We start from the raw sequence: 19,786 nt of genomic DNA on the forward strand, positions 1-19,786 counted from the left end.
GTTTTTCTAATGTTGAACCATCCTTGCATCCCTGATATGAATCCCACTTGATCATGATGTATTATCTTTTTGATGTGTTGTTGGAGTCTGTTGGCTACTATTTTGTTGAGAATTTTTGCATCTATGTTCATGAGGTGTTGTTTGATTTTTTGACTGCTGCTTTCATAAGTGTTGATGGTTGATCCAAGAAGAATGAAACTCATCCTGAGAGTAGGATGTGGTGCCATAAGGGAAGGAGGGGCACCCTGTGGAACAAAAGCTTGTGGGCACTAGCAGGGACATGATGCATTTCACGTCCCTTAATCCAGCTTCAAACTTTCCCTGCTGCCTCCTGTGATCCTGAGTGCTTTTCTGCTTATGTGTTTGGGTAGACTGTGGGGTGTGCATCTGGATACTTCTCGGTATTGACTACAGTGAGTGTTTTTATGTATGTTACTGGGGAGTGCTTGTTGTGTGAACTTAGTCTAGACTTGCCTGTTTCCTGGAGCCAGCAGGGTAACTTCTCAGTCTCTCCCCCACAACACCCTTTGAATCCTATGCATATGTTTTCGGTCTTTCACCTAGAATTATGGTAACCATTGTCCTGTGCTTCCTAAACCTGGGCCTGCCTGATCTTTTCTTCACCTTCTGATACTAAGAAACCTTCTGAACCTCCTGTCCAGAAAGCTTCAGGCTCATTCTCTTTTCTCTAACCCCAGGTCAGTGACTCTTCTCTTTTGCACCCTTTCCAGGCAGGGCTGAACTTTACTAAAAACTGCAGTGGTCAGAGAGGCAAGGGTAGTAGAAGGGATGTCCTGGATGCAGGCGTAGTTTGGGGAAGAAGTCCCTTCCAGGTGGTAGTATATGGCCTTAACACTGAGACAGCAAGGAGATCTGTAAATGGCAGCTAGTGTCTTGGGCTAGATATCAGGGCCCAAGATCTGCAGGAAGACACATAACCTTGAGCTGAGAGACACTGGTAGAATCAGGGACACTCATCAGCCCACATAGCCTATCAGACTTACAAAGGGGCCCAGTGCTGGCAAGAAAATACAATCTCAGTAGGACAGCATCCACAGAATCACCAAGTGTGGCAGGGTTCTACCAAGGTGGAATAGTTAGGTCAAGTGGGGCAATATGCTGATCTACAGTTGACTGGTATGAGGCAGTCTTGTTGACAGGAGGTAGGGGGTGATGGCTGAGTTCTGACATTCTCTCCAAGAAACGCAGTCTCTTTGCCCACTTGGGCAAATCCCCACTGACCTACTATTCAGACCTTGAGCCTCCTCAGGAGTCTTGAGATCTTTCTGTGCTAGGAAGTGGTAGTAGGAGGTTGTTTTCTCAAATGTTTCTAGGTTGTGAAGAGCTGTGTTTCCAATGCTTTCATGCTTGGCAAAAAGGACTCCAGATGGTTTTTGCTCTAAAAATCAAATGTGAGAAATGCTGAACCTCTGCGTAAAATTGAGATAGAGTCACTTTGCCTAAAGGGGGTGAGTGAGCGCTTCCCCAGTGTGCCTGAAGCAAGAGCTCTGTCTCTAAATCCAGGTAACATGACAGACTTTAGAAGCCAGGTAGAATATGGGCACTGAGGTCTACACAAATTTAGGATTCTATGGATGTCCTGGGAAGCATCAAGCTGGGCTGAAGTTACTTGGGGTAGCACACAGGATCCCTGGAACAACATAGAAAGCATCAAATCTCTTCTCCTCTCGTCTCTTTCCTCATAGTCTCTCTATTCTGCCTTCCTTCTCCATCCCAAGGAGAACAGACACTATTTGAAGTATGTGTAGTTTATTGTACCTGGGCAGGTTGGAAAGGGGAAAAGAAGCAGAAAGTTATATGAATGACAAATTATGTAGAGAGGTGAGATTCAATTGTGATAGATCAGATCGATGGTAGCCATCAGGAGACTGTGGAATGCTGGAAATGATTCCCAAATATCTCCAATCAAATCTTTTGAAACTAGAAAATATCTATGTTACCTTATATGGCTAAGTGAACTTTTCAGATGTGTTTTCATTAAGGAATTTGAAATGGAGAGATTATTCTAGGTTCCCTGAGGAACTAAAGGGCGGAAACTCTAAATCCATTGTCACTGAGTGCATTCCAACTCATAGTGACCCTACAGATAATCACAGCTCTTGAATCTGGAAAATGCAAGGAAATAGATTCTCCACTAAAGCTTCTGGAGGGAGACTGGCTTCGCATCATTGTGGTTTGGGTGTGGTGGGATCCATTCCAGACTTCTGATCACAAGAACTGTAAGAGAATAAATTTGTGTTGTGTTTCACTGGTAAGTTTATGGTATTTGTCATAGCATCAACAGGGAAACTCATACAGAGCTTGGCAAGCAGACAGAAGAAGACTGGTAGATGGGTAGACAGACTGGAGGTCAGGCAGGTGATTAGGAATTAGGTGGCTAGTTATAAGGCAGGTAGAGAACATTAGACAGACATAGGAATGGAAACTGGTAAAAGGTTGGCTGAGAGAAGATCAGTCAGTCTGGTGGATGGAAGGCAGAAGATCAGCCAGCTGGAAGGTAAGAAGCAGGAGGGTGGGCGAAAACACAAGGGGCAGCAACAGGGGACAGTAAGACAGGATGGAAGGCAGAAGGCCGTCCAAGGGAAATAAAGGTGATGAAGTTGCCCTTGTCCCCACCTGGGTTAGTGGAGCTTCTTCACGTGCAGGTAGATCCCATTTAGGGACCTCAACACAACTCTTGAAATAGGGATGGGAACCCTTGTAGGGTCTGGTGACAGCTCAAAGCGGAGTAGGGTCAGGGCCACAGCCACCTTCAGCTCGTTCATAGCAAACTGCTTCCCAATGCAGTTCCTAGGACAGGGAAAGAAATATAAGCAAATGCCTTAGGCCTGGGTCTGAGCTGAAAAGTTCACTGAATCTTCCTTAATGGAGCCCAGGCCCTAATCTGCTAACAGGTCACATATGCCTCTATCCACATCTTTACTACACAATCCCCTGACATTTGATAAATGCTATCATTCTTCTAGGCCTGGTTCCTAACTTGTACTTGTATATGTACTCTTAGCAACATTTTCCATTGCTGAGTTCTCTCAGCATATTCCAATCTGAGTTATATAAACTGAATTTTTTTCTCCAGTCCTGTGCTGATTCTTGCAACTGTAATGTTAGGGACTGTGGGCTTGAGCAGGCTACTAAACTTGTTAAAGAGAAGTTTTGCAAAGGTGGGAACATGTGATTTGGGCTTTGATAATATGTAGGTATTCTAGAGGAGGAAAGTCTATTGTAAGCCAAGGAGGGATCATGAGAAAGGGTGGAGGTACAAGAATTCGTGCCTAATAGCCTTTTTCAGTTGGGTTCTGTGAGACAATTAAACTCTACAGAAAATTATTTGAGAGACCAATTTCATAATTCTCTGTATGATACAAACTAGACAATTCTAGACACAGAGAAGAGAAGTTAATTACATGTAATGAATATCTTACAGCAAGCATTAAACCTTAATTTCCTCATGAAATATGTCCAAGAAGGACTGGTCTAGATATATTTATGAGAATATCTAATGTTTTGACAGAATATCCTGTTTCCCTCTAGGACACTTCAGCTGTGGTGAAAAGGAAATTATTCTCTATGGTAGATCCTGCCTGGAACAAGTAGGGGCTCAGTTATGTTTGGTGACTGAGTGAACAAATGTTTGGAGGAAAAAGAATAGATCTAATCTTAAAAAGGTCTGGGTTGAGAAGCAGCTTTGATGCCAGTTTAGAGGGCCAATGCTCTAAACTGCAGAATTTAATTGGCTTTAAAAGGTGAATTGCTGGTTTGTTCGCTCACTGCACAAATAGTGTCTGATTTCACAATGAGAATGTCACTGTTCTGAGTACCGCAGAGGGAGCTGGGCCACACTCTCAGAGGACATACTGGTGTCCAGATACTCAGAAGGAGGACAAGATGGGATAATATGAAGGAGTCAGAGGAGCAAAAGGGAAGATTACTGGAGAAAAGAGGTTGTGGGAAACTAGTCTGTTTGTAGTACTATGGTAGTTTATGTGTTGCCGTGATGCTTGAAGCTATGTCACCAGTATTTTAAATACCAGCAGGGTCACCCATGATGGATAGGTTTCAGTGGAGCTTCCAGACTAAGACAGACTAGGAATGAGAGGCAGATCACTTCTGAATATTTAGCCACAGTGGAACATTATCTGATATAATATCAGAAAATGATCCCCTGAGGTTAGAAGGCACTCAAATATGATTGGGGAAAAGCTGCCAAAGCAGAGTTGACTTTAATGACATGAATGGAGCAAAGCTTTCTGGACCTTCATTTGCTGATGGGGTACAATTCAATATGAAAAGAAACAGCTGCAAACATCCATTAATAATCAGAACATGAAATGTACAAAGTATGAATCTAGGAAAATTGGAGATCATAAAAAAGAAAATGGCACACATAAAGATCGATACCCTAGACATTAGCAAGCTGAAATGGACAGACATTGGCCACTTTGAATTGGAAAACCATATGGTTTACTAGCCTAAATAACAAGTTGAAGAGGAATGGCATCACATTCATCATCAAAAAGAACATTTCAAGATCTATCTTGAAATACAATGTTGTCTGTAATAGGATAATATCCATACACCTACAAAGAAGACCAAGTAAATAAAATCTTTGACAACTTCCATTTTTTTCTCCATTTATCATGATATTGTTTATTTGTCCAGTATGAGGATTTTTTTAAATTGAGGTATGATCCATACTGAAGACTGTAGTCTTTGATAATCAACAGTAAGTGCTTTAAGTCTTCTTTTCTTCCAACAAAAGATTGTATCATCTGTATCCTCCAACCTGATGACACATTCTTCATATGGTACAGCTTCTCAGGTTATTTGCTCAGCATACAGATTGAATAAGTAAAGGATACAACTCTGATACACACCTTTCCTGATTAAAACCATGTAGAAAGACTGTTTCTCGTGCTATGTACAGGTTCTTCATGAGCACAATTTAGAGCTCTGGAATTTTCATTCTTCCCAATGTTATCCATTACTTGTCATTGTCCACATAGTCGAATGCCTTTACATAGTCAATAAAACATAAATATACATCTTCCTGGTTTCTCTGCTTTTAGTAAAGATCCATCTGACACCATCAGTCATATCCTTCATTCCAGATCCTTTTCTGAGTTCAGCTTGAATTCCCAGACACTCCCTGTCAATGCACTCCTGAAATTGATTTTGAATTATCTTTACCAAAATTTTTCTTGCATGTGATAGTAATGATATTACTCCATAATTTCTGCATTCTACTGAGTCAGCTTGGAGTACAGTGGCTCCGTATAATAAACACTGGACTGCAAACCACAAGGTCAGCTGTTAGAGCTCTAGCAAAGATTTACAGTCTCGGAAACCCTATACATAGTAGCTATGAGTCAGAACATGGAGCTCTGGTGTGCCATTGCAGAATAACACACTGGATCACAAAGTCAGGTTGAAATATAAGATCTGTAGTTCAAGCCCACCAGCTGCTCCTCGGAGACCATATACAGGGTTGCTGTGAGTTGGAATGGACTTGGTGGCATTTAACAACAACAGTATGAATCAGAACAGACTCAGGGGCACTTAACAACAACAACAGTTGGGTCACCTGTCTTTGGAATGAGCACAAATATCAATTCCTTCCAGTTGGTTGGCCAAATAACTGCTTTCCAAATTTCTTGGCATTGCATCAGTTTGTTGAAGCGTTTCAATTTATATTCTGTCCATTTCTGGAGACTTGTTTATCGCCAGTGCTTTCAGAGTAACTTGGACTTGCTTTAAAATTAATACCACTGGTTCTTGATCATATGCTATCTCTTGAAATGGTTGAACATCAACCAGTTCTTTTAGATACAGTCACTCTAAGTATTCCTTCCATCTTCTTCTTTTTTAAAAACTTTTTTATTGTGAATGGAGTGAAGGTTTACAAAGCAGATCATCAATTTCACATTCAACAAATCATATACTTTGCTTCATTACATGGTTGCAATCTCCTCTATGCACCAACAGTTTACTTCTATTCACTTTAACCACTGCATTTCTCCATGTCTCTCGCCACCTCCATCTTTCCTCTGCCAACCTCTCTCCAGTTGTATATCACCTGCCCTGTCACTCATGTTTACCCTCTAGTGCATGTATCACTTCCCCCCAAAACCATGATAGATTGTTTCTTTTATCAAGAACCCCCCCTTTTTTGATGCACAAAAAAACCCATGGGATGATATAATCATTTAAACAACCAAAGGGCACATTCTGGAAGTCAGACTGCCAGCCAGCACATAGTCTTTCTCCTCCCATGAGTCTAGAGTCCTCAACTGCTCAATCACTCCATGCCATCACCTCTGCCTCCATCTCTGGTATCACTGCTTCTCTTTTTAGGGTCCCACATTCTACTCATGCTCTTTTCTCTTGATGATCCTAGGGTCTTCTGTTCCTGGAATGTAAGATTAACTACTCCTCCCTTTTTGTTAAACAACTTCTACCTTTACAGTTGTGACAATTGCAATTAAGTATGATTCCAATTACTCACTATTGAATTAAATAAATGCTGTCCCATCTCCTTTTAACAGACCCATCTAGACAAAAAGAAAACTATTCAGTGGGGATTCTACCTGTCCCTGCACACTCTAAAACTAAATTCCCTCTTTAAAACTTGTAAGCTAGCCATCTTCTTTTGATGTTTCCTGTGTCTTCTATATTTTACCCTTAGAATCCTTCAATATTACAACTCAAGGATTGACTTTTAATTCACTTCTTTTGGTTTGAGAAATGCAAAGTTTGTTCTTCTTCTTTAGTTTTCTACTGCAGGTTTTTGAACACTTCATTATAATACTTCACATTGTCTTCTCAAGCTGCTCTTTGAAATTGTCTTCAGTTGTTTTTACTTCATTTCTTCTATGCATATTAACTTCTCTACACTCAAGAGCAAGTTTCAGAGTCTCTGCTGACATCTATTTTGGTATTTTTTTCTTTTAAATGACTTTTTTTTTTCTTTTTGTATGATATTTTTAATGCCATCTCACAACTCATTGGTCTTTGATCAATATTGTGTAAAGCATGAAATCTATTCTTGTGTTGATCTCCAAATTCAGGTAGAATATGCTCAAGGTTGCATTTTGACTCTTTTTACTTATTTTAATTTTCTACCACTTCAACCTGAACTGCTAGATGAACAATGGATTGTCTGTTCCAATTTTGGCCCCTGGCTTTCTTTTGACTAATGATTTTGGAATTCTCCATGTCTCTTTTCACAGATGCACTCAATTTGATTTCTATGTATTCTAACTGGTGAGGCCCACATTTATAATCACTATTTATGTTGCTAAATAAGATATTTGCAATGAATAAGTCATTGGTCTTGCAAAATTTTCTCATGTCCTCTTCAGAGTTATTTCTATCATCACAGTCATATTTTCCAACTACCTCTTTGTTTTTAACTCTCATATTCCAATCATCAGTAATTATCAATGCATCTTGTTGCATGTTCAATCAAATTTAGACTATAAAGGTTAGTAGAATTCTTCAGTTTCTTTATCATTGGCTTTAGTTGGGTGGTGAGTAAACGTGAATAATAGTTGTATTAACTGTTCTTCCTTGTAGGCACATAGGTATTATCCTATCACTTACATCTTGACATGCTCTTTTTGTTGATGAATGTAATGCCATTTCTCTTCAATTTGTCAATTCCAGCATAATAAGCCATATAATTGTCCAATTTGAAATGGCCAGCCCATTAGCACACTAATACCTAGGATATTGATCTTTATGCATTCTCTTTCATTTTTTTGGCTTGTAATTCTTCTAGATTCATACTTTGTACATTCCACATTCTGATGTTTACAGCTGCTGCTGCTTATTTTGAGGAGTATCTCATTAGTAAATGAAGCCCCAAGAACTTTGAGAATGATTGTTGTTGTTAAGTGTTGTCAAGACGTTTCCCACTCACAGTGACCCTGTATAAGGTTTCTGAGGAGTGGCTGGGGGGTTTGAATTACTAACATTGTGGTTAGCAGTCCAGGCTTATCCTGCAGTGCCACAAGGGTTGTTGTTGTTAAGTGCCATCGAGTCGGTTCCGACCCATAGCGACCCTGTACAGGGTTTCCGAGGGTGTAAATCCTTACGGGAGTAGAAAGCCTCATCTTTCTCCCGCGGAGCGGCTGGTAGTTTCGAACCGCTGACCTTAAGGTTCGCAGCCCGATTCGTAACCACTACGCTACCAGAGCTCCTTGCCACAAGGGTTAGGAAGAGAGAAATCTCCCTCTGCAAATTATAACAATTGAGAAAAGCACAGTACCAGAAATGGGAAAGCCCAAGACATCCTGTCCTGGAAAGTCATAATTCTAGCATGAGAAAAATGCAAGAATACACTGAACTTTGAAAAATCCACTCATACTGAATATTGGTTGCATTAGGAAAGATCAATGAGAGCAAAGGTTCTATGGTTTGCCGAGACTTTGTCTTTCTTTGTACAGAGACAAAAACACAAGGCCCCAATCCATAAATACCAATACTACCAGGTATGGCAGAGACTGCCATCAGGCACATAGAAGATCACTATCACTGTGGCACACATCCAGAAAACCCCTCCCAATTACCTACACAGGAAGCCTTCTCACCTTGAGCCTCCTGAGAAGGGCAGGAAGGCATGGCTATGTTGAACAGCCCCTGGTGCAAACCGGAAAGGATCAAACACCTGCAAAGAGAACATCAAAACCAGCACAAGCAGAGGTCAAGCTCTTCCTTACAACCCATGAGGAGCAGAGTTATCAGAGGTGGGGTGTAAAAGAGGTACTGTTCTTGAAAAATCATTCCATCTCTCTTTCTCAGGTTCTCATACCTCTGGGTTGGACCACACTTTCGGATTGTGGTGAAGAGTGTGAAAGTTCAGTGAAACTGTAATTCCTGTGGGGCAGGGTAGAGATAGAGAAAAGACTGATAAATACTTTGTGAGTATTTTCCTGGTACTTCAGCCAATAAAATGAATGTAGATGCACAAAAGGACTGGGTACCACAAACCAATTGAAGCGGATAAGAATTGGAGCCTGCCTTTTTATAGTAACTCAAATGACACAGGGAAATATGCATTAACTCATGTTATCCTCACAACCACCCTTCATGGAAAACACACTCATTTTTCAGTTTTTTAAAACGAGGCACCTGAGGCTCAGAAAGGCTGGGCAACTTGCCTAGGATCGCATAGCTAGGATGGAGCAGATCTAAGATTCAGATCAATGGGAGGCAAGCCATCAGATGACCTCTGACCATGGCCATGGTCTCATATTCAGTCATCAGCTGTGCTCTGTCACCATCCTGAGGCTTCTTCAGAGCCTGACCCCACCTGACCCATGACACTGGATTTTCTGATCTCCCTTACTTACTGTGAAGCCTCATAAAGAACAGGTCACATCTACCCCTGCTCTTCTCGGATTCTCTATTAAGCCCTTCCACATTTTAAGGAATTAGGATTATAAAGTTGAAAGGTTACATTATAATGCTAAAATCTCCTTGTGGAGATGACTATATGGATTGCATCATCACCATATTAATCAGCACAGTTATACTCTTACTTCCTTGAATAGGCAGATGATACAAATTCAAAGTGGTTAAGCTGCTAACCAGAGTTGCCTTGGAAGAAAAGTCTGGTGACTGACTTCTGAAAAATCAACCATTGAAAGCCCAAAGGAGTGCAATTCTACTCTTAAACATATGGGTAGCCGTGGACTCAGGCTCATGGTAATAGTTGTTGTTGTTAAGTGCTGTTGAGTCAGTTCTGACTCGTGGCACCCTGTGTAGGATTTCCAAGGAACATCTGGTGGGTTTGAACCACTTACCTTTTTGTTATGTTGTTAAGAGCCATCAAGCCAATTTGGTTAGTAGTCTAGTGCTTATCTTACAGCACCACACCAGGACTCAAAGTGGTGGGTATGGTTCCTGAAAATTAGGTAAGAGAGTTTGGTAAAGTTCATACCTTTGGGTAAGGAGCGTCCATCTGGGAAGGTGATGGGCTTGCTAAGTACCCTGCTAACAATTGGCACAGGAGGGTAGATTCGCAGAGCCTCCTTGATGCACATGGTGGTGTAGGGCATCTGGTCCAAGTGATCCCTTAGAAAAAACACAACTTGAGGAGTGTACAGGCCCAGAGTAGACCAGGGGTTTTTCCTCTAACAAAGAGGCAGGACTCTTCTATCTTTTGAGCACTCACCATGTGATAATGGCTCTATCCCCCAGAAGACTCTGGATCTCCTCCCGGCAACTCTGCTGATGTTTGGGGTGCATGGCGAGGGCATAGAGGATCCAGGAGATGCCACTGGCTGTGGTGTCATGACCCTCAAACATGAATGTGTCCACTTCAGCACGAAGGTCCTCATTGGACAAGCTGCTCCCATTCTCCATCTGGGAGAAGCCCAAGAAGAATGCAGGATTTACCCTCAGATCCTGTTCTTCTATAGAAAACATAGATATCTCCAACACTCACTTTGGCACACAGGAGAATGTCCAGGAAATCCAAGTGTCTTTTCTTCCTAATATTTTCCAGCTCTATCTCGTTCTGCAGATGAGCCTTCCTCTGCTTGATCACTTGGTCTATTTCAGGACAGTAGTTACCAGTGGTACAAACTCTGGATGAACCCACCACAGATACTCACAGAAGCCCCATCAGTCATAACTGACACCAATCCTGGTATCAGGCCTAACTAAGGTGAAGCTTGGGGTGAGAGTGTGTTCATGGATCCTCTGAATATTTTCTGGGAAGGTTTCTCAGCAACCATCACTAAATGTGATGGCACATGTAAACCTCTGGTGCAGAACCTGGAACATAATATCTTATTGACCATTCCCCATCCCAAAGATGTACCCATCTACAAATTGCACTAGGTCCTGCAAGGGCAATGAGTGATCTGGCTATGGCTGTGCCAGAGGGATCAGTGTATGTTCTTTTGGGTAGGTTTTGGTGGAGGAGGGAGATTGCCTGTGAGGAGAAACCAAACCTGTGTGTTTATGAGCGATCTGGCAGGCATGGTGGGCTGAACGGCCATCAGGGGTCATTCTGTAGATGACATCATTCTGGTAGAAGGCATTCCTCATACGGGAAAAAACCAGGTTGGACAGGTTCCCAACAGCCTGGATGTAGGAGTGAGAATTCCTAAAGAGAGAGGAAGCAGAAGAGACTAAAGGGGAGGGAGACCTCTGACCCAAAGGTGGAATGAAGACATATTCAAATAGGGTGTATCACTGAGGCATCTCTGTCTTCTGACCTTACAGCCTTAGTGATTCCCAGCCCTTGTAAGATGGTATGAGCAGTAAAACTTCTACATCTGTGTCTGGGGTGGGGATAGAATCTTGCTTTGTGTTGAGTTGAACATCCCAGTATTCTACCTGTCATGTAAATCCATAGCAAGTTGGTATGAGAAAGGACCCTTAGCTGAATATTTTTGCTGACCTGCCCAACTGGATGCTGTGTTGGTAGCTGAAGGCGCATTTCATGATGGTGTCCAAGGTCATTAAGGAGACATGTTCAAAGAGTTCCAGATATGGGTCCTGGGTGATGCGTTTCTCCCATTTGTCCTGGGTAGGAGACAGACATTAACTTTACTCAGACTCCATCAAGAGGCCTTTGTTAATCACGCCAAACTTTCCTCTGTCTCCCTGGATGTCCTGTTGGGAATTCTTCACTTTTTAAAGCAGATGGCATTATACCAAAGTAAGACTGTAAAGCAAATGTTTGTAAGCTGATGTCTATTTTATCACTAGAATTTAATATACTTTCATAATGGTCTAAATCAAGTTTTAAATTATGGAACAATTTATGATGGTAACTACTGTTTTCAGGGTTCTTAGAGTAGGGGGACTTTTTGTTCTCCTGAGAGCTGAGGGACAGGTTGCACCAAATTTAAACATGAGAGTACAAGATAAAGTTTATAATATATTGTGTAGAAAGGAGCTTCAGTTTCTTTTCATTCTGTATTTTTTTTTTTTTCAACCAAACCAAAATTGGGTGACAAATCAGAATTTCGATGCAAAGTGCTGACATTAGATGGTTTGTCCATTTATCTATGGGGTGACTCAAATTAATGCACAAACTCTGGGCTCCAGGACAAAGACAGATGAGTGGCATCCTGGATTTTCTTCCTGCTTCTGAAGCTGGAACAATGCCAGCATTGTCTAGGCCAACAAGATGCAGCTTGCCCTGCTGTCCAAGGGCCATTGACCATTTCTATGTCCACAGTGCTGAACACATGGAGATAAATGGCGAGGGGTTCTCTCCATAGGCTCTTGCCTCACTTTTTGAGTGATGAGCAAAGTGTGGATCCAAGACAGTGGCTGTGTCCTAGCTCATCCCACAAACCCACTGCCACTGAGATGTTTCTATCTTGTAATGACAAGTCTCACAGTAGTGATTTGAAAGTTTGATTTTTGTATGTTCCAGAGGAGTTTTCAGTCAATCAGGAGAGGGATTTTATTCATGCCAATATGAGAATAGAATGTGTTACTGCATGCTGGAAAGTCAGTGTATTTGGGTATATGTACAAATGTATGTGGGAGTGCATGCCTACATAAATCTGCCAAGTATATCTTTATGTGTCTTAATATATATAGATGTGTGTCAGCACCTCAATGAAAAGAAAGCAAAAATCCTCACAACTAGGTTAATAAATAAATGGAGAAGAGATTGAAATAATTAAATATTTCCTTTTACTTGGCTCCATAATCAAAATTCATAGAAGCAGCTGTCAAGGAATCAAATGTCATTTTGCATTAGGCAAACCTGCTGTAACAGACTGCTTTAAAGTGTTAAAGAGCAAAGACACCGCTTTGAGGAATAAGGTGCACCTAACCCAAGCCATAGTATTTTCAATTGCACCATAGGCCTGTGGAAGCTGGACAATGCATAAGGAAGGCCTTAGAAAAACTGAGGCATTTGAATTATGGTGTTGGCAAAGAATATTAATAATATCATAGACTGCCCAAAGAACAAGCAAATCTGTCTTGGAAGAAGTACAGCCAGTATGCTCCTTAAAAGTGACGATGTTGAGAGTGCAAATCACATACTTTGGGTATGTTATCAGGAAGGACCAGTCCCTGGAGAAGGACATCATACTTGGCACAGTAGAGGGTCAGTGAGAAAGAGAAAGACACCCAAGGAGATGGATTGACACAGCAGATGCAACAATGAGCTCAAGCATGACAATTATGAGGATGGTGCCGGACCAAGCAGTTCTGTAGCACAATAGTGTTGCTATGAGTTGGAACTGACTTGATGGCACCTAACAACAACAACAACAACATATGTGTCAGTGGTGGTGGTGATGTGCCATGGAGTCGGTTCTGACTCATAGCAACCCTGTACAGGGTTTCCGAGGCTGTAAATCTTTACGGGAGCATAAAGCCTCATCTTTCTCACGCGGAACAACTGGTAGTTTTGAACTGCTGACCTTACGGTTCGCAGCCCGATTCGTAACCACTACACTACCAGAGCTCCTTTATGTGTCAGTAGGTTTGTCTAAATCCATGTCTCAGTGTTTCAGTGAGTACATGTATGTGGGAATGTGGGAATCACATTAGAGTGAGTAATAATGTAGACAAGTGGCTATGTGAGTGAGCAGGTCCTGGCCTTACAGGTGTATCTAAGAGCTTCAAAATATGTATGATGTGCAATAACAGGGGTGGTGTGTGTGTGTATGTGTCATTGGTCTGAAAGTGCCGTTGTATATGACTGTGTCTGATGGATGCCCCTGGGATATCATATTTGACAGTGGACTTTGTAAAGGTGTGCTGTGAGTGCATGCAGGGATCTGTGAGTGAGGTTGTGTGTAGAGATGAGAGAGAGATAAAGAGAGATAGAGACCTACTTACCAGCATTATTTGGACAGAGTTAGCCATGAGCCCCACGTAGGGCTTCAGGATATCATAGTGGAAGGCTGGAGTCAGCATACGCCGGTGCTGGAACCACGCCTGCCCATTCAAAAGGAGTAAACCATTTCCTGAACCAGAGATGAATATGTGTGTTGGGAAGACAGGATTAAAGAAAGTATCAGGAACACTTTGAGAGTGAGCAAGGCCTTTCTAGGGAAAGAAACCCTTCAAAAGACACATTATGTACAAGAGTTTATAAAGCTTGCCACATTTCAGGGATGTGAGTTTCCAGTTTGTCTGGTATATGGCATGTGATCATGATAATTATGAGAGAAAAGTTGAAAGTGTTCATTAGAGAGCAAGCCTTAAATAAGTATTAAGTTTTGACATTTTTAGAGAAATAGGATATGTGGAAGAAACATAGTTATTGTAGAGTTTCAACTACCAAGACGATATGGTCAGAGTCTGAGAATAGAAGAGAAATGGGCTTAATTCAAGGATACAGGTGTTGACAATGTGGTTTGACACCTGTTTTATTCTGTGAGTCAAAGAGATCACTTGTGGTAAACCTACCTTGTGAATGGAATGTTGCATTGTTAAGACATACATACCAATCCAGGGCCTCAGGAATCCATAGGCGTCAATAGACTTTGGGTCTGAAAGGTAAGGAAGGGCATTAGAATGTGGGTGGAATGGACCAGAAAAGGCATGTCTCAGCAAACAACTGTGTTCCAGATCATTGGCTACCACAATTTCTTGTTGATCATCAACTGTAAATCGATACAAAGTGACCTTTTATATGCCTGCTATCATCTATTATTTCTGTCCTAATAGTCAATGTGGGCCCAGGGAGGCAGACCTTCAACAGAAATCAATAGTAGAATGGGAAGTTGACTAGAAATGTGGGCAATATCTTAAATGTCAATCAGTAAAATAAAAGATTTGTGGCTTTTCAGGGATTGATGGTGGCTTTGTCATCCCATGTCAAAATGAAAAGATACCAGACCCATCCCTGGTGAGGAGTCTTGATGCACCACAAGGTCAGCAGTTCAAACCCACTAGCCACTCCTCAGAAACCCTATAAAAAATCACTATGAGTCAGAACCTACTTGATAGCAACAATAGACCTTTTCCAGCATGGATAGATAAATTTTCTTTAGATATGGGACAACGTACATAACAAAATCTCAGTTTGGTGGAAGGGAAAAAGGAAGGTGTAAAAGAAGGGAAGGAAGGAAAGAGAGAGAAAGGATAGTCGAGACAGACTAGAATAGAAATGAATAGAATGATGGAAAGGAAGGATGGGAATAAGAAAAAAATAAAGGACAGAGGAAAGAAAGAAGGAAGGTAGTTGGAGGGATAAACAAAAAAAAAGAAAGGAAGGGAGGAAGGAAAACAATGGAAGGAAGGAGGAAAGTTGTTTTAAATATCCAGCACTATGCAATTATTATCAGCCTGAGGCTGGGTATCAGACCTGATTGAGGTGAAACTTGGGGTGAGTGTGTTCATGTAGTCACTGAATGTTTCCTTGGAAAGGGTCTTAGCAACCATCACTAAATGTGATGGCACATGTAAACCTCTGGCACAGAACCTGGAACATAATGTCTTGTTTACTATCCTCCATCCCAGAGCTGTACCCACCTACAGATTGTACCAGGTCCTGCAGGGGCAATGAGGGATCTGGCTGAGCCAGAGAGAGTCAGTGTAGGTTCCTGTTGGTGGGCTTTGGTAGAAGAGATTATTGGTAGAGAATTTAGATATTTATGGTTTACTTGGGTTTTTTGGGAATTTTACCATAGAAGGAGGAGTTTCTCAAACTGGACATGAGGTTTGTTCTCACCTGATCGCCCCAGAATTGTCTTCATGTAGTCAGGATCATAGACTGAAAGGAAAGCATTACTCCCCCACAGCCAGCGAGGAAAGGCACATGGGAATTTATCTATCCATTTCAGAAACTGTTGGAGCTCCTCATTCTTTTGAAACTGCAATTGAAGGAGAGACAAGCCAATTAAAACTTCATTTCAGATCTAGTACTTGGATTAGGGATGAAGGATAGGACGGCCACAGGAATGGTAGTTCTCTATCTACCAACAGACACTATTGTTGTTGTTAAGTGCCATTGAGTTGGTTTCCAACTCATAGTGACCCTGTGTAGGGTTTCTGAGGAAAAGCTGGTGGGTTTGAACTGCTGACCTTAAGGTTCACAGCCTGATTCGTAACCACTACATTACCAGAGATACTGTGGTTGCAAATCGGGCTGCGAACCACAAGGTCAGCAGTTGGAAACTACCAGTTGTTCCACGGGAGAAAGATGAGGCTTTCTGCCCCCATAAAGATTTGCAGCCTCGGATACCCTGTACAGGGTCGCTGTGAGTTGGAACCGACTCCATGGCACATAACAACAACCAGCAGAGATTAGAGGTTTTGAATTGTTTCTAATGACCTGGTCTTTGATTCAGTTTTACTGTTGATCCAGACCTTACCCAAAGGTTTCTTGTTGATAATGGCTGTGCTCTTTTATTTATCTGAGCTTTGGGCCCTCACTCAGAACTAGTTCCACAACTTTACATATAATAGGCACTTGATAAATGTTATTCACAGACTAACCAGTATACAAATCCTTTTCACAGACTTGCATTATGCAATGCTCACAGAAAATCTATGGTCAATTAGGGATTAGTACTTTATCCTGTTCTACACAAGGATGAGGAAACTAAGGTTCAAGATATGAGTTAAAACTCAAGTATGCTGACCCCAAGGTGTCCTTTCCCTGGGCTTCCACAGTCCCTTGGTGTTTCTGTAGTATATTCATCGTGATGTGTCCTAATTATTGGGTACCTTATTGGCAAACTCACTTTCAATACTGGTCATCTGTTTTCTTAGAGTCCAACATAGAGTATGTTGTTGTTAAGTGCTGTGGAGTTGGTTCCAACTCATTGAGACCCTGATAGGGTTTCCGAGGAGCAGCTTGTAAATTTAAACTGCCGACCTTGCAGTCCAGTATGTTAATGCACAGCACCACACCAGGAGTATAGTACGCAGGAAATACGACTTTTTATAAAGGATAGATAGCGATAGATGGGAGACAGAGAGATAGACAGACAAAGAGAGAGCGAGAGATATAGAAAGTAAATGAGTGAATTAGTATTAAAATTTGTGTTGCAAGTGACAAATCTAATCTTGAACTAATTTAAGAGATAAAAAGGAAAAGATAAAAAGGCTGAAGACAGCCTGGTCAGGAGCTCGCTTGAGAAATTCTTGGGGCTAAGTAAAGGGAATAAATACAGTGTGTCCAGGGCAAGCACCAGATTCCAGTCCTTCAAACAAACAGCGGTCCAAGTCTAACAGGGTTGATTACGATAGCAACTTATCTAGTCAACCAAGCCAACAAAGATGATTTTCTTGGGAGCACTGCGAAAGTAAAACAGTTGTTGAGTTGTGCTTAGAGTTCAGGGTAACTCAAGTAGATGGACACTCCAATAAAGACTATGTCTGCACTTACCTGAAGGATCTTAATTTGTACCTTGAAGGTGAAGTCTACCTTACAGGCTATAATTTTACATTAGCAGATATCCTGTTATACTATGGACTTCATTATTTTATAGATGACCTGACCGTTCAAGAAAAGGAAAAATATCTTAATGTGTCTCAATGGTTCTGTCACATTCAGCGTTGTCCAGGCACCAGGCAACATCTACCTCATGCCATCTTCATCAAGAACAGAGTATACACCAGTTCCCATTAGAAGCTGCCTGTACCCTACAGAAGAGAGGTTAAAAACATTGCAAATGGAACAACATAAATTGATAATGCAGTCATTATTTGTTGATGCAGAAGCTAAAAAAAATGTAAACTTATGTTTGAATGCTTAATTTGACCTTTAGTTAAAATTTTGCAATTTGTCATGTAAAACTTCAATGGCTGTCCACCAACTCCCCACCCCCCACAAAAATGCGAGTCAAGATCAAGTTAAAAATTGCCTTGTTTTATAAATGAGATTTGTTTTAATAAATGTTGCAAGTCAGTGACTGAATCTTAAAGGAAAACTAGATGGTGTTCTCTGTGTTTAACATAGTTGGCTATTTATGGACCTCTGTTTCCCATTTTTAAATGCATTTCCCCCCAGTTAATATTTAGCTAGTTTGTTTACTAAGGTCTATAATAAATTGTGCTGAGGATACAGAAAAGAAGCAAGGTGAATTTGTTTTCAGATATTTATGTGAGGTAGTAAAAAATGTGGTTGAAATAAAAGAAAAAAGGCTGAGGACACAAAAGTATTTCAAAGAGCCAAGGGCAAAGGGCAGGAAGAATCCTAGAAACAGCAGAAACAAAGCCTGGAGATCTGTTGGTACTCAGGTTCTTTTTTAGTGTAAATACAGGGATTGTTCAAGAAACAATTATTGAGGACCTACCACTTTGGGGATCCTTAGGAATACTGGTATATGCTATGGGATAAAGCACTGGATGGCAAGGTCAATTTGAACCACAAGTGATTCAAACTCACTAGCTGCTCCTTGGAAACCTTATACAGGGTCGCTATGAGTTGGAACCAACTTGACGACACTTAACAACAACAAAAACCATGTACCAGGCACTTTTCTAGAAGCTGGGGATTTAGCCATGAACAAAACAACACTAATTGCTGTCCGCATGTAACTTAGGTTTATGTGGTAGAAAAGGGCAATTGTACCCTTCCTGTGCTAACATATTACCTTTCTCCCAAATGTTTTTACAGAGTTGCGCTGCTGAATCCTTTTCTGAGACTCTGATTACAGCAGCCTGGGTAAGGGATCCTCCTGGTACAATAGAGTATTCAGAGATCCAATTACTTCGGGGAAAGGGATTTCAGAGAAGCTTATTTTGACAGATTTCCCAAAATGTTTTACCTAAGTAAATGAGAAACTATATTAATGAGTAAATGGATGGATACATTTATTCATTTATTAGATAAATATTTATTGACTACTTGATGTTTTGTGAGGTATAGTCGAGTTGATTCTGACTCAGTAACCTTGTTGTTAAATTCTGTAGTCAGTTCCAATCATAGCAACCCTATATAGGGTTTCCAAGGCTATAAGTTTATAGGGGAGCAGAAAGTCTCATCTTTCTCCTACAAGCACTGACCTTGTGGTTAGCAGTCCAGTGTTTATCCTACAGAGCCACCGTGCTTCCAATGGCCTTAAGTATAACAAAATGAAACATAGCTTCATACACTTGGAGAAGAATAGTGTTGGGGGTGCAAAAAAAAAAATGCCAAGTGATGGTACAACTACAAATAGCCAAGGAATAACAATAAATGCCAGGATATATAGAAGCTGACAGAGACAAGGATATTCCCCTAGAGCTGCCCCCACCCTCCCTCTGCATCTAGGGAGGCAGGTGCAGGTTCACACAACAAAGCTTTGTGCAATGCTCTCAGCCTCGGTTCTCCCTGCTGTCCCATTGGTTTAATCCCCTTTTCCTACCTCACGATTGTGTCCAAAGAGCCAGTGGGAGGGAGGTGACGGGAACTGCTGCAGGGCTTTGAGTAGCCACTGCCTGTGCAGGTAGAACTGGGCTACCTTGAACAGTAGCAAAACCAAGCTGAGTAAGGAGATCACTTGGAGGACCCCAGCAATCCCTCCCAAGACTCCTGTGGGGATTGACATGAAGACACTCATGACACAGCTTCTTCTGGATCACTGACTATCTGACAGTTCCTGACTGCCCTTTTTAACCTTGCCCAAGTTGAAGGAGGATTGCACCTCCCACCTGTTGGGAGGGGGAAGAGTGAGGGCAGAGTTTAGAATTGATTTAGACTGATTAATAGTGGAGGATTTACCTTGATAAATAGTGGAAAAATACTTGTATCAGTGGACTGTGATAATAGCCATGTCTGCCCATTCGTTCTTCCTCCAGTTTCCTCAACAAATACTTAATGAGCACCTACTATGTGTCCGTA

General features: G+C 41.4%; 1 protein-coding gene and 1 pseudogene across 1 annotated transcript; one reads left to right on the plus strand and one right to left on the minus strand.

The window, feature by feature from the left end:
• Positions 1 to 2,642: 2,642 nt before the first annotated feature.
• LOC102824801 (cytochrome P450 4A11-like) lies at positions 2,643 to 19,505 on the minus strand. Its single transcript, XM_006839727.1, has 12 exons — positions 19,311 to 19,505; positions 15,686 to 15,827; positions 14,457 to 14,501; positions 13,846 to 13,973; positions 11,432 to 11,556; positions 10,980 to 11,134; positions 10,469 to 10,575; positions 10,196 to 10,386; positions 9,962 to 10,095; positions 8,831 to 8,895; positions 8,610 to 8,686; positions 2,643 to 2,811 (listed from the first exon to the last, which is right to left on the minus strand). Exons 1-12 carry the CDS (start codon positions 19,503 to 19,505, stop codon positions 2,643 to 2,645), a joined length of 1,533 nt encoding a protein of 510 aa, XP_006839790.1.
• Positions 15,891 to 17,590, plus strand: LOC102836147 (annotated as a pseudogene).
• Positions 19,506 to 19,786: the final 281 nt, after the last annotated feature.

Source organism: Chrysochloris asiatica, unplaced genomic scaffold (genome assembly GCF_000296735.1).
Source record: "Chrysochloris asiatica unplaced genomic scaffold, ChrAsi1.0 scaffold00026, whole genome shotgun sequence".
Classification (NCBI taxonomy): domain Eukaryota; kingdom Metazoa; phylum Chordata; class Mammalia; order Afrosoricida; family Chrysochloridae; genus Chrysochloris; species Chrysochloris asiatica.